At 48.7% G+C, this 15,035-nt stretch overlaps 1 protein-coding gene across 13 annotated transcripts in view; it reads right to left on the reverse strand.

The window, feature by feature from the left end:
- Nucleotides 1–188: 188 nt before the first annotated feature.
- The window catches only part of Ttll5 (tubulin tyrosine ligase like 5), a 276,835-nt gene continuing 261,988 nt past the window's right edge, over nucleotides 189–15,035 (reverse strand). For 3 of the 13 annotated variants that reach the window (XM_075947972.1, XM_075947969.1, XM_075947959.1), the window contains one exon: nucleotides 2,551–3,143. In XM_075947972.1, the coding sequence (XP_075804087.1) occupies nucleotides 3,121–3,143 (23 nt within the window). In that variant the 3' untranslated portion in view covers nucleotides 2,551–3,120. Of the gene's footprint in view, nucleotides 3,144–6,708; nucleotides 6,834–15,035 lie in introns of those variants that run through there. The other 10 variants (XM_075947956.1, XM_075947965.1, XM_075947970.1 and 7 more) reach the window with 6 other exon arrangements.

Consider the following 15,035-nt stretch of genomic DNA (forward strand, 5'->3'; position numbering starts at 1 on the left):
CTACCAACATGGGGCACAACCACCAAGGCACAACCACTGATCTGACTAAAGCTGAAGCCTGCAGGTGGAAGGACGTATGAGTGTGTGCAAACCTTGTTCTGAGTTCAAGACCCAACTCCCGAGGTTGGCCACTGCCTTAGTTAGGGCTTCTGTTGCTGTGAAGAAACACCATGACCACGGCAAGTCTTATAAGGAAAACGTTTAATTGGGGTGGCTGGCTTACAGTTTTAGAAGTTTAATCCATTGTCATGATGGCGGGGAGCGTGGCAACATGCAGGCAGATGTTGTGCTGGCGGAGTAGCTGAGAGTCCTACAGCTTGCAGGCAACAGGAAGTAGACTGAGACACTGGGCAGTATTCTGAGCACAGGAAACCTCAAAGCCCACCCCCACCGTGACCATACCCACTCCAACCAAGCCACACCTCCTAATAGTGCCACCCCTATATTATGGGGGCCAATTACAATCAAACTACCACAGCCACTAAGACTATCTCTGTGCTTTGTTCAGGCCTAACTCATTTATACAGTGGCCCCTGTCCCCAGCTTGAATCCTGGTTGTGGAAGTGTTCTGTCTTGTGTGCGTGCGTGCGTGCGTGCATGCGTGTGTGTGTGTGTGTGTGTGTGTGTGTGTGTGTGCGTGTGTATGTGGTAGGAGAAATATGCCAACATGTCAGCCAGTTTAGTTTTGAGACAGGTTTTTACACTGTAGCTATGGCTGCCCTGGAACACCTAGGAAGATCAGGCTTGTTTCAAATGACTCCTGAATGTTGGGATTAAAGGTATGCACCGCCATGCCTGGTCCAAATACTACAATCTATTAATTGTGACAGTTATCCTCAAACTTCAGTAGGCATGAAAGTCTCTCATGTTCAGAAGAGATGTACAATATGAGGCTTAAGAAATGTTAAGAGAACTGGCTGCTTTTCTGGAGGACCAGGGTTCAATTCCCAGAACCACCCAACTGTAACTCGTGTTCCATATGGTCTGACATCCTCTTCTGGCTTCTACAGGTACATGGTTCACAGACATACATGCAGACAAAAGACTTACAAACAAGGTTTAACAAAACCGAATACAAACAGAAGTAACATACAGTTTTAGGCTGCAGACCTAGAGGTCTGCTCCCACTGGGGCAGGGTCCAGGCTGCCTCCATAAATTGCCTTCGGGGAAGAAGTGCACTGCATCAGATACAGGTCCTTTCCAGCATCAATAAGGATGCAGGAAATAATCTTTCTGTCCCTTTCACCCTGTCTCCCAGGGTCCTGCTATAAGTTTGAACCAAGGCAACTGGATATGCTTCCTGATGCTATCTTAAAGAACACACCGTGATTACAGGTGTTCTCACGCTAGACACTACTCTTGTCAAATAACATGTACAAGCACACGGGAAGGTCTGCAGTCTAGTCTTCCCTTTCCTGGGCCGCTCACAAGCCCTGGGGCCATTTGAACCACTGTCTTCAACGGCACACACTTGTTTTGAGGAGAGCGGCAGGACTGGAGAGGACACCTTGACTGGGGGAGGAAGGCTAGAACAATCCACCTGGCTTATAGCCAAGGCCAGCACCCGAAAGAATGACCTGGAAGCACCAAGGCAAGACAAGACTGGAGTCTGGCTTTAGCCCCTGGTGGGCAGAGAGGATTTTGCTCTGATCGGGTGCCGAGAGCAACTCTGAGTGTGACAGCTGCTTTGAAAGTTCTTACCCTAAACTCATGTCCTCGCGCTCCTTTGGGCCAGATTGCCAGGCGGAGAACTCCAGACCTTTTTCTCCAGCTCTAACAGCAGAAAGCGATGATGGAGGAATCAGAATGTGTTGTCTAGCCAGCTCAGATCAAGTGAGCAGTTAAGATGGTCCTAGACTACATGGAAACCTTTCTCTATCCTGCTCTTGAGAGTCCTAATCCTCCACTGTGCCTGAACCCAATTCATGCACTAAAAAGAAAGCAAAGTCCCCCTTTTCTGTCTTCACCCCCCTCCTCTTCTTCAGTTTGTTGAGACAAGGTCTTGGGACTCTGACTTCCATGCTGGTACTGAACTCACTACAAAGTCCAGCCCAGCCTGGTGTCTAAGTCGTGGTAATCCCCCTGCCTTCCTCATGATGGGATGAGAGGCATGAGTCACCACACAGGACCCATCTGTCTTCTTAGGTGTCATTTTTTCTGTCTGGATTTCAACAAGGTTGATGGGGGGGTTTCTTGAAAGTCCGACTCGCAGCAGACGTTGGAGGGAAGATCTAATGTGTGCTGCAGTCACCGGGAGCAACTGCGTGGAGAGGCTGGGTGCAAGTGGGCACATCCACACCCCACTCAGGACCACAGTGAATAAGGCTGCTGGAGGACATGCCAGGAGTGGTGGCACACACCAGTTCCATGGCTCTGGGAACTAGCCTGGTGCTCCCATCTGCTAAGTTTCTTGATAGCTCCCATTCTAAAACGAAAACTGAAAAACGGTGCAACAGTGAGATATGAAACAAAATGAAATGTTGGTTCCATGTTAGCCCTGACTGTGAATATTGATTGATGGGAAATTAGTGAATGGAAAAAAAAGGAAAGAAAAATTGAATTACTTTATTAATCTTAGAAGTCAGTAATTCCAAAAGGCGCCTATCCCAATGGCAGTCGCCTGCTTGCTTCCCCACTCTGGGGAACCGGTGCTGTTGGCTCCTCTACCCCAAGGGAAGATCGAGTTTAGTGGATGGTTTTGGGATCTGAAGCTCGTACAAAATAAAATAAACTTAATCCTTCAATCTGGAAAAGAAGCAAAAGCCAGATGCAAATAGCCAAAGAGCTTCTTTTATATCATCTGGGAGAGCAGCAAGAGGGACAGAGAGGGCCTAGCAGGGTGGGGAGGGGAGGGCAGGGGAGGCACACTCGTGCTCTGAAGGGGACGTGACGCATCAGGCCAGAGTCCCCACTGCCAAGTTCCACCAAACCCAGGGGATTTGCTTCCCTGTTGCCCTGGTTGGGCTGATGGCAACCATCTACTGCCACTTCTGCTTGAAGGCCTTGGGGACTCTGAGGCAGCAAAAAAATACTATAGACCCCTGGCAGCACCTTGGAGGCATAGCCCCCCGTCCCGCTCCCAGGAGTGCGCAACAGGTTCTTCTTCCCCAGTCTCCAGGTCATCGGTCAGTATGAGTGGGATCTGGAAAAGAGAATGTCAAGCGCTCAGTGATGGAGGACAGTTCCTAATGCAAAGCAGGGTCTCTGGCAAAGGACGCTCACCCTGGAGCACACAATCCTCTAATCCTCTCCTCAAAGCATCCTAAACGGTCTATGTTCTGGTGCTGCTGCATCCTGGGCATCTCTGCTTTTTTTTCTTGGGCAAAACCATTTATTCTCATTTACCTATTACTCTTGCTGTGCAGCCCAGGCTGACTCTGCACTCCTAGCTTCAAGCCATTCCGCTCCTGCGGTTTCCGCAGAGCTGGAACCACAATGAAGCTGCCATGCCCACAAGTATGAAAACATCTTCATTCTTCCTCACTATGCCTAGACACCTTCTGGTAGTTTCTGTTACACAGGAATCTGAGGCAGGAGGATCACCTCAGCCCAGGAGTTCAAAGACAGCCTAGGCAACAGTAGAGTAAAACTCCTCTGTTCAAAACAAACACCCTCATGTTTCTAAACAGAGGATGCTAAAAGCGTTCTCCCTGCCAGAGCTCAGGGTCAGCCACAGCATTTTTGAATGTGCTCTTGAGATCTCAATCCTGAGTGTCAGGTTGTCAGCTAACGCTCTGCCTTGTGCCCACCCCCATCCCACCTCACCCCCGTACATACACTGGGTTTCGGGACAAGCCTGCATCAGGTAACCAACCAGCCAGCCACAGTCCTTCCTCGGTTGCAATGCTCTGAATTCTAGCCTTTCCTTGACTGCTTTTAATTTAAAATTGGGTTAATAAATAGTCATTTCTTTTTCAAAGATCTATCATTATGTTTGTGGGGGGGAGCTATGAGTATATGCCCAGAACCATGAGAAAACCCCCGGAGCCGGCGTTATAGACATGAGCCGTGGGAGCCCGAGGTTGAGCCCTGGCGCTGTAAGAATGAACGCGTGAATAAATGAATGAAATGATCAGCAGGAAGCTCTTCATGGCTATCTTCCCATCATTTGCTCAATTCCCAGGGCAAGGGAGGATGCTGAGACTCATTCTTCAAGTGTATGTTTTCCCGTACGTGTGTGTGTGTGTTGAGGTGCATATGGTGAAGGCCAATGGTCATCGCCAGCTGGCTTCCTCCTCGGTGCTCTGTCTTGCTTTTGGAGACAGTGACCCTGCTCTCTCTGAAGTCCACAGCATGTGCACTTTCCATCAGTTCTGAGGCATCTTCAGTCATTACCTTCTCAAACATCAGCCCTTTCCCATGTTTTCTTTCCAGAATTCCACTTACACATCCATTGGGCCTTCTCAATTGACTTTCCAGCTCTCTCTTTCCTTCTTTGGTTCTGTATTCCAGATAATTTGTCTAAACACACCTCTGAGTTCATTAAGTCCCTGTCAGCTGGGTCTAATCTGCCAACCACTGACTTTTTTTTTTCTTTTTTCTTTTTTCTTTTTTTGTTTTTTTTTTTGAGACAGTGTGGTTTCTCTGTAGCTTTGGAGCCTGTCCTGGAACTAGCTCTTGTAGACCAGACTGGCCCCAAACTCACAGAGATCTGCCTGCCTCTGTCTCCTGAGTGTTGGGATCAAAGGCGTGTGTTACCACCACCCAGCTTGATCCACTAATTGTTAAATTCCATCATATTTTCAAATCTGAACGTGACATACGGTTCTTTTGAACATGTGCTTATCACAATTCTAATCTACTGTTTTTACTCATTTTTTTTTCTCCCCCTAATTTCTCTAGCCATGAAGACATTCATTTTGCATCACGTGGTGATTTCGGTGTCTTGGTCCCTGCAGATCTAGCATCGGCTGCCTTGCCGGCTTTTGTTCATAATGCTGGTTACTGATCCATTCTATTATTTAACTGTGACCTTTCATTTCGTAGAGTTTTACCTGTGGGAATCATTTGAGGTTTGGGTTAAAGGAGGATTCCTCTAGGGTCACCAAGATGACTCAGTGAGTAAAGGTGCTTGCGACCAAGCCTGACCACCAGAGTTGGATCGCGGGGATCCATGCGGTGGAAGGAGAGAGCCAACTCTTGCGAGCTGTCCTTTGAAGTCACCCATTAGGCTGCCGCTCTCATCCTCTTCTGCTTTTGACATCCTGGCCTCAACATTCTTTCTTGTATTTTGCTAACCCATGTATTTGGGATGACACACTCATACGTGAGGACTTGGTGCTTGGTGGCCCACTTAGTGACATCTTACCATGTTGTTTCCTAAGCAACAAGCAGCAAAATCACAAGGCCCACTTGGGGTTGCCCCTCAACTACCCCAGCATGCCCCTGGAAACTACATTATACCGGTCCACAGAGAGCAGACTTCCAGAGACCCAGCTTTCCTTCAGCCCGCTTTTCTGTTTGCTCCTGGCTTGTGTTTATGACCACACGGAATGATCGGCCACGTGAGCACTAGGAGGACTCCCCTGACAGAGCACTGCCAAGGTAGGACCATCTGGTTCTTGCTCTCCAGGAGGCAGTGCCTGGATGGCAGGCAGGGCTGGAGGGGTCATGGAAATCCATCCCAGTGGCTTCTTTTGCTTCTGGCCTCCACCTGGGACTTCTGGGATGAGTCACCACGTCTAGCACCTCTGCTATTCTCTTGGAAGTGCAGAGGCTGTGTTTTATACCATGGTTTACACCATGCCGAGCACTGTCGTAGGTATCCCAGGCTGGCTAGAACTTGTTATATAGCCAAGCAGAGGACTGACCTTACAGTTTTGACCTTCCTGCCTGTACCTCCCTGAAGATGAGATTACAGGCACACACAACCATGCCTATTTTATGAGGTGCTGGGGTTTTGTGTTTGTTTTTAGTTGTCTAAATGCAAAGACCTTTCTCTCTTAGGATAGTCCCTAAGGCCTTTCCAAATGGTCAAAGAGGCCTTGGTAGTCCCTTCTGGCATCATTCTAGTCTGATGAAAAGGGAAGTGAATTAATCCATTTATTTATATCCTGAGTGACATTAGCAGACAGGGACAGCTGGAACGAGAGCCACGCTCTGCCCCTCACCTTCCTGGGCACTGATCCAGCGTGGCGGAATGAACAACACAGGCACAAGAGTGTCGGATCTGTTTCGTGAAACCCTGCCTGGCAGACACAGCTGCAAGGGTTTTCTCAAGTCAGCCGGGGGTAACGGGAAGGCAGCCGTGGGGCATAGTCTTCAAAGCTAAGTCAGCTGGGGTAACGAGAAGGCAGCCTTGGGGCATGGTCGCCAGAGTTAAGCCCGACCAGCATAGCAGTGAGTTGGCTCTCACACCAAATGCTCCCGGAACCCCTTTTAGTTGTGAATGAACAATGAAGGCACTTGGTCTAAGCCATGATATCAACACCAATCTTAGTTCTGAGATGTTCTATTTGAGAATAAGCAAATGATTTTTAGTATAAATCTATATAAAGGAATTCTGTTATCGTTTTTATTCAATAAGCCTTTTTATTTTGAGACAGTCTGCCCAGGCTGGCCTTGAACTCTTGACCCTGTTTCAACCCCTTCTAAGTGTTACTATTACAGATGTGTACCACTGCACCAGGCTAACTCTCCGTCTAGGAAAACGTATACTTTTAAAAGACATATTTGACTCTTACTAACCTCTAATTATAGTTTTCTTACTGTGATTCATTTTCTTAATAGGACAGTACCAGATAAATGTGTTGGTAAAATAACATCATGGAGCACAAACAGGTGTCTCTAGACGACTTCCCAATGAGGCTCAGTGGAACATTTCTTCCTGTCCCTGCACGTAGACAGTGATATTCAGAGGGAAGGCCACTTTAATTGTGCAACGGCCTCTTATTTTTTGTTTTTATTTTTGGCATGAGTATATTTAATAGCTACCCTTTTATGAAAATTTAAAAATTGCATAGCTGATCTAAATGAAACTTCTTGGGTTCTAATTCCGTGCTGTGACTATTGCGCCCGTCTGGAAGCACAGTCTACCTAAGCAGATCCGATTATTTCTGTCTGTATATACAAATTTAGATTTGCAGCTGGGTGTGGCGGTGCACGCCTTTACTTTCAGCATTTGGGAGGCAGAGGCGGGTGGATCTCTGAGTTACAGGCGAGCCAGGGCTGAACAATGAAACCCTGTGTTAAAAAACTGTAAAATAATCACTGTAAGAATAATTACTGTATGAAAAACTTCTGGTCCCCTTAGAGGTCATCCTGGAGATGGAGAGGGAAGCAGAACCATGGCCTTTAATATGACTATAATTTCTTCTCATGTTTACTCTTGGACATATTTATATGTCACAGCTATGTGGAGGTCAGAGGTCAGACTGGGGGGGGCAGCTGCCTCCTTCTATCCTGTGGGACCTGGTGACTGAACCCAGGTCGTCGAGCTTGGTGACAAGTGTCTTTATCCACTGACCCACTTGAAAAGTGAGCCCATTATCCCATTTTGCTATTTATGCTTCAACTTTGGGCTTTAATGATTCTTAATGTGTTTTCAGTTTATGACAGTAAATCTTTAGTGGGCTTTAAGAATACTCCATTCTTACACAGCGTTGATTCCAAAAGGACAGACAGACCCCATAAGCAGGGATTCTTCTGTCTACTCTAGAACAGTGACTTCCAGTCTGTAAAAACCCAGCTCCATCCTCCTGTAGTCGACATAGCACTGTCAGGTTATAGAGGGCCTGGGCACAGCCCTGTGCCTGAATCAGAAAAGCAGGGCTTCAGCTGCCCAAGGAAGGTCGGAAGGAAACATAGAGACCTGGGCAGATGTAGAGACCTGGGCAAACATAGAGACCTGGGCAGATGTAGAGACCTGGGCAAACATAGAGACCTGGGCAAACATAGAGACCTGGGCAAACATAGAGACCTGGGCAAACATAGAGACCTGGGCAGACGTAGAGACCTGGGCAAACATAGAGACCTGGGCAGATGTAGAGACCTGGGCAGATGTAGAGACCTGGGCAAACATAGAGACCTGGGCAGACACAGAGACCTGGGCAGGCGTAGAGACCTGGGCAGACGTAGAGACCTGGGCAGACGTAGAGACCTGGGCAAACATAGAGACCTGGGCAGATGTAGAGACCTGGGCAGACGTAGAGACCTGGGCAGATGTAGAGACCTGGGCAAACATAGAGACCTGGGCAGATGTAGAGACCTGGGCAAACATAGAGACCTGGGCAGACACAGAGACCTGGGCAGGCGTAGAGACCTGGGCAGACGTAGAGACCTGGGCAGACGTAGAGACCTGGGCAAACATAGAGACCTGGGCAGATGTAGAGACCTGGGCAGACGTAGAGACCTGGGCAGATGTAGAGACCTGGGCAAACATAGAGACCTGGGCAAACATAGAGACCTGGGCAAACATAGAGACCTGGGCAAACATAGAGACCTGGGCAGACGTAGAGACCTGGGCAAACATAGAGACCTGGGCAGATGTAGAGACCTGGGCAGATGTAGAGACCTGGGCAAACATAGAGACCTGGGCAGACACAGAGACCTGGGCAGGCGTAGAGACCTGGGCAGACGTAGAGACCTGGGCAAACATAGAGACCTGGGCAGATGTAGAGACCTGGGCAGACGTAGAGACCTGGGCAGATGTAGAGACCTGGGCAAACATAGAGACCTGGGCAGATGTAGAGACCTGGGCAAACATAGAGACCTGGGCAGACACAGAGACCTGGGCAGGCGTAGAGACCTGGGCAGACGTAGAGACCTGGGCAGACGTAGAGACCTGGGCAAACATAGAGACCTGGGCAGATGTAGAGACCTGGGCAGACGTAGAGACCTGGGCAGATGTAGAGACCTGGGCAAACATAGAGACCTGGGCAAACATAGAGACCTGGGCAGATGTAGAGACCTGGGCAAACATAGAGACCTGGGCAGACATAGAGACCTGGGCAAACATAGAGACCTGGGCAGACATAGAGACCTGGGCAAACATAGAGACCTGGGCAAACATAGAGACCTGGGCAGACATAGAGACCTGGGCAGACATAGAGACCTGGGCAAACATAGAGACCTGGGCAGGCGTAGAGACCTGGGCAGATGTAGAGACCTGGGCAGACGTAGAGACCTGGGCAAACATAGAGACCTGGGCAGACATAGAGACCTGGGCAGACATAGAGACCTGGGCAGACGTAGAGACCTGGGCAAACATAGAGACCTGGGCAGACATAGAGACCTGGGCAGACATAGAGACCTGGGCAGATGTAGAGACCTGGGCAGACGTAGAGACCTGGGCAAACATAGAGACCTGGGCAGACATAGAGACCTGGGCAAACATAGAGACCTGGGCAGACATAGAGACCTGGGCAGATGTAGAGACCTGGGTGGCCTTTAAACTGCTTTAGGACTGAGGTGTAGTTACAAAAATGGAACACACATGCCATGACTTCAACAGAAGCCTTAGTACTTTGTTATACATGGTCCCTGGTACTTTTCTCTCTATAGTGCATTTCCTTCCGCTGGGGTTGGGGGGCTGCTGACAGGTGTGACCCCGAGTGCACTACCAACTGTTAGGCCATCTCTCCCTGATAAAGCAAACAAAGGCTCCAACTTTGTGTTGGTAGCGGATTTATACCACAACTGAATTCAAATAACCACCATGATGCTACTGGCTAGTTCTCATGAACCTAAATGTGACCTGCTAATTGATTCAGTGACCCATTACTGCTATGTCACGGCTCATAGTTTAAAAGTCCCTGCTGTGAACTCGGGCATGGCGACCCACGCCTGTAATCCCAGGACTTGGGAGGCTAAAATGCCAGGATCACCCTAGGCTCTATATCAACCTGGGCTATATAGCGAGTTCAAGGTGAGCCTTAACTACATAGTGAAACTGTCTCAAACAACAACAAAAAAACAACCAACCAAACCAAAATACAAAATCAAAAACAAACCACTGTTCCCACGAGGGAATCACCAAATTCTTTAATAGTTTAGAGGAAGCCGAGAGGAACGGCGTATTCTATTCCGAAGCTGCTGAGGGAGATGGCACGCGCTGAGGAGACTAAGTTCCCAGGCATCAGGGGGGCAGGACTCGTGATGTGAGGATCTCCGCAGACCTGGCCTCCAGCAACCCCAGGCCATCATCCCGAGCCGCTGAGATGAGCACAAATAAACGTAGACAAACCACAGTCCCTGTGCTTACGTCCCTCCTCGGCAATGCGGAAGGAGCTGGACAAACGTCAGAGGTTGCTACATGACAGTGCTCTACACGTTCAGAAGGCTTCTATGGAGGATGAGTCACAGGGAAAGAATCTAAACAAAAATCCATTCCCAGACAATCAAAAAAAGGCACCTGTCTCAGCATCTAAGCCCAACAGTCACCCCCGTGCCATGCGTTTCTGGGGTCTAAAATACCCAGATGTCTGCAGGGGCCAGCTGCTGGGCCTCCTTGGGGCTTTCTTAGCCCGGGGCTCTGAGCTGCTTTTCAGCACGCTCTTTCCTTAGGAGTTTATTCACCTATAGCTTTAATCCCTGTAGGTGACGCTGCACAGTGCCACAGGCCAGGCCTGTCTCATCCGTCACAAGGCTGCTGCTGCAAACAGAACGTGTCACTGTTTAGTTAACGCACTGTAAGGGAAGCCACAGTCACCAGAGGGGTGCTGGAAGCAACCCCTCACTCACACTCCCATAAGCCACCTTACTTAAACTCACTGCTCCCCCCCCCTCAAAAAAAAAGGACATGAAAGTAGAGGGTACACTAGTTGAGAGGAAGGGGATCAGGGGATCACTGGGAACACAAGATGGTGTCAGAGCTAAAGGAAGTAGATTCAATCAAAACACATTGTGTGCACATATGAAAATGCAGGACTGAAACCCAGCGGTATGGACAAGGGGCCCCCGAGACAAAAGTGTCGCTGCAGGTGGGAGAAACAGTATTCTTGGGTACTGGTGGTGGGAATGTAAAATAGAATTACCATGAGATCCAGTAATTCCATTCCTCTGTGTATCTACAGAAGAAACAAACACAGGATTGAAGTTAACCGTATGGCTCCACATATAACACCTAGCTCAAAGGCGGCAGCAAGCAACCCAAGGGTCACTGCTGGCTGAACAGACAGACAAAACGTGGCATGTTCACACGAGAGAGTCTTATTCAGCTTTAAACGGGAGGGAAACTCAGACGCACGTTATAACCCAGATGAACCCTAAGAACATTATGCTAAGTGAAACAAGCCAGTCACAAAAGGTCAAATAACGCACATTCCCACTAACGTGAGGCATCAAGTGGTGAAACCCGTAGGGATGGGAAGGAGAACAGTGGCTCGGGGCAGTCATTTAATAGGCACAGAGCAGCAGCTTTACGAGATGAAGTCTGCACGTGGACGGTGGTGCCAGCTTCACAACATGAGTGTGCTTGATGCCACTGTGTACTGAACACAGGCAAACATATCTGGTTCCAGGCATGACACGAAATGCTTATTGCTCCTTTATCGTACTCAAAGCCTGCATTTGTATAGAAGTCAGAGCGGAATGTAGGGGACTTGACTGTTTGGTCTGGTCCATGGCACCTTTTGTTTGCTTATGGTTTTAGGCCCCTTGGGAAAGTGTCCCACCCCCTCCCTTGATATCAACTAGGTTATTCTGGCCAGACTGGAAATAGTTCCATATTCCCTGGATCACAAAAGCTGGCAAGTGGCCCACATTTGGCCCAAGTCAACATCCCCTTGACCACAGCAACTCCTTCAAGAGGTGACCTCGCCACTATTGTCTTGAGGGATGCTTCTACTTCAGTAGAAAGAGCACAGCTCCTGGACTTGGCCCCTCGACTGTCAACAGTAAGGCTGGAGCTGTTCACTCCCCGCATCCCATGATGCTTCCACACAGATGAAGCCACAGAAAGTAAGAGACAGTGAGGTTAACAAAGCCATGACAGGAATCAAAATGGATGAAGGTGGGAGAAAGAGCAGGAGGCAGAGAGGAATGGAGACAGGCGATGTGAAATGTCCCCCAGAGGCTCACGTTTGGACACTTGGTCCCTAGCTCATGGTGCTGTTATAGGATGGTCTGGAATTGTTAACAAGTGGAGCCTTACTGAGGAAGTAGGTCATGGGTAAAGGGCAGGTGGGCCTTGCATTTTATAAGCTGGCCCTGCTTCTGGCCCACGGGGATGTAAGGAGTCTCCAGCCACACTCCTGCTGGCATGATCTCCACCATACCTTCCCCACACGAAGGACTGTGCCCTCCCACAAAACAAACCCCCGGTCCCTCGCCCTGCTTCGGTCAGGTAATGTGTGGCAGCAACGAGAAGAGCAACTAATACAGAAAGTATAGGAACTCGCCAGCAGCATGAACCAAACTCCCTGCATGGGTATTCGGAATCAGGTCCAGCTGCTTCCAACAAAAATGTCTTCTAGATACCACCAGTGGAGATCCAGACACCAGGATTGTCCGAGTGAAGGCAAAAGCCAAAATTCAGGAGAAGTGTAAACTAATGAAGACAACGAGACCACAGAGAGAAAGAGCTGGAGGAAGAACTGCCCAGAGCACCCCCTCAGGAAACGGCCATTCCAACCTTCACTAGACCATGGTGCCGTATTTTGGGGCTGGAGAGATGGTATAAGGGTTAAGAGAATTTGCTGCTCTCGCAGAGGACCCGGATTTGGTTCCCAGCTGCATTTCACAATCATCAAAACCCCAGTTCAAGGGGATCAGATGCCCACTTCTAAGTGCCTGTGGCACTGGGCACGTGTGTGGTGCACATACAATATATACAAGCAAAATACTCAAATATATAGCAAAATAAAATATTTAAAAATTAAAAAATTTGTGTGGACAAATCTTAAAGTCACATTACTGTCACAGCCTCTGAACTCATGTTCAACACGAACTTAATTCACGAGAACAAGCTGGGTTCAAAGGCTAGGATGGTAACTTGACTTTCATTTGCCCAGGGTTTTTCTGTTTTGTGTGTGCGTGTGTGCATGGTGAGTGTCATGTACGTGTGCAGGTGTATTCCCACGGATGCACACATGCATATCAGAAGTGGGCAGCAGGCCCTGTTTGCTATCACTGCTCACCTTATTTTTTTGGGGGGGGGGCAGGTCTCTCACTGAACCCAGAGCTTGCTGTTGCAGCTAGGCTGGGATCTGCCTGTCTCTGCTTACCCAACAGTGGGGTTGCAGGCATGTGCAGCCAAGCCTGATTTGGTTATGGCACCCGCTGTGGGTTCAAAAGCAGGCCTTGTGCTTTCGCAGCAAGTGATCCATGAGTCATATGGCTGGCCTCCAGACCTTTTCTTTAAATAAAAAAAAAAGTATTTAAAACCGAGCCATGTATGGCTCAAACTAAACAACCAAACTGAAATAAAGCAATGTCCTCAGTGGTAAAGGGGCTTTGCCAGCAAGCCTGGTGACCTGAGCGCTATCTTTAGCTTTTATATGATAGGAGGAGAAAACGGACTCCCACAAACCTCACAGAGATGCAAGCGTGCATGTGTACACACAAAATAAATAAACATGATTTAAAAAAGAGAGAGAGAGAGAGAGAGAGAGAGAGAAAGAGAGATTCAAAGTTCAAGTGTCTCTCCCGCCCTCTGCTCTGGGGCTTCCAGATGTCTGGTCCCGACCAGTGGCCGCTCATGTGTCTTTTTCATGACAGCCGACACACAGACAGGAGCATGACTGTGCTTTGCTTTCGGCTCTTCCATTTTTTTATGTAGCAATATATCTCGGAAAGCGTCACCACAGAGACATCTTGGTTAAGAGCACTCCTCAGGTAGTCTGTATGCAAATATGCAAACCTCAAGATGTCTTTGTAAGGAAAAGTAAGATGGGCCCTAGGATCTGTCTGTCGGTCTGTCATCCTGCAACCAATAGCTAACAGGAAACAGCCTCTCCCTCCCTGACAACCGAGGCCCACCCAGGAGAGGTCGTGGCCAGTGCAACAAGGGAGGTGCTGTTTCTCAGGACACTCTGAAAGCGAAGGGGATGATGCCTGTACCCCCATATCAGGGTCCCTTAAGGTTGTGGGAAATGAAGTTTAACCTCCATTGGAAACAATGACAGCTCTGTCACATGGATGCTGGCGCTTAGACCAGCATGAGCAGTCATACTGACAATGCTATTAATGTTAGAGCTACAGCCAATGGGAATCTGGGTCTTTGCTGTGGTATCAGAGGTCATTAAAGGTTACACAGCCAATGGGAATCTGGATCTTTGCTGTGGTATGGGAGGTCATTAGAGGCTATACAGCCAATGGGAACCCGTGTCTTTGCTGGGGCATCAGATGCCAGCTTGCTATCACCAGGCATATGGGCTCCAGATCCTTCAACTAAAGCTAGGCTTCAACAATCACCAACCCTTCCCCTGCAAACCTCTTCCTGTAAATTCATCAAGGCTCCGGGATGTGTCTGCTATTTCATGTTTATCACCCAAGCTAATCCACCCAGCCCCTTAGTCATCTTTATTGCTCTTCACTGGCTGTCTCACACAGCCTCACCCTGCTGAGGATTATGGTGCACTGCACGCCCGTCTCTAACCTCCTCTCATTTACACCCCTCTACGGCCACCGACCTGAGTACAGTCAGAGCAGTTCCCTAACTCGTGAGGACGCGAGCTCTTAAAGCTGGAGCCCTGTGCGGCTTCACTGTCTGTACACTGTCTTCTCCTCACCCCAGAGCCAGCACGCACGCAGGGCTGAGGATCACCATGTGACCCTTGGACTGAGGATACATCGTATTGTTTATCTTCATCCTACCTCATAAGTGCTCTTCTCTACCCTCAGAGAACCTTATGCTACAAGCCAGAGTTTTATCTCTTCTCCACCACAACCTTCGTTTCTCAGAATGGTTCTGCAGTCTGAATTAACCCTACCGCTATAAGGGTGCCCAAGTGTTTGGTAAATGGATCTGCCATGTAAAATCACCTCCAAACTGGTCATCTCTTTAATGTTCTTTCTTTTTTAAGTAGCACACACATGGAAACAAAACCACTGTTGATTGGCAGCCTGCAAGGTGGTCTGTCTGTGATATTCATGT

Source organism: Microtus pennsylvanicus, chromosome 14 (assembly GCF_037038515.1).
Source record: "Microtus pennsylvanicus isolate mMicPen1 chromosome 14, mMicPen1.hap1, whole genome shotgun sequence".
Classification (NCBI taxonomy): domain Eukaryota; kingdom Metazoa; phylum Chordata; class Mammalia; order Rodentia; family Cricetidae; genus Microtus; species Microtus pennsylvanicus.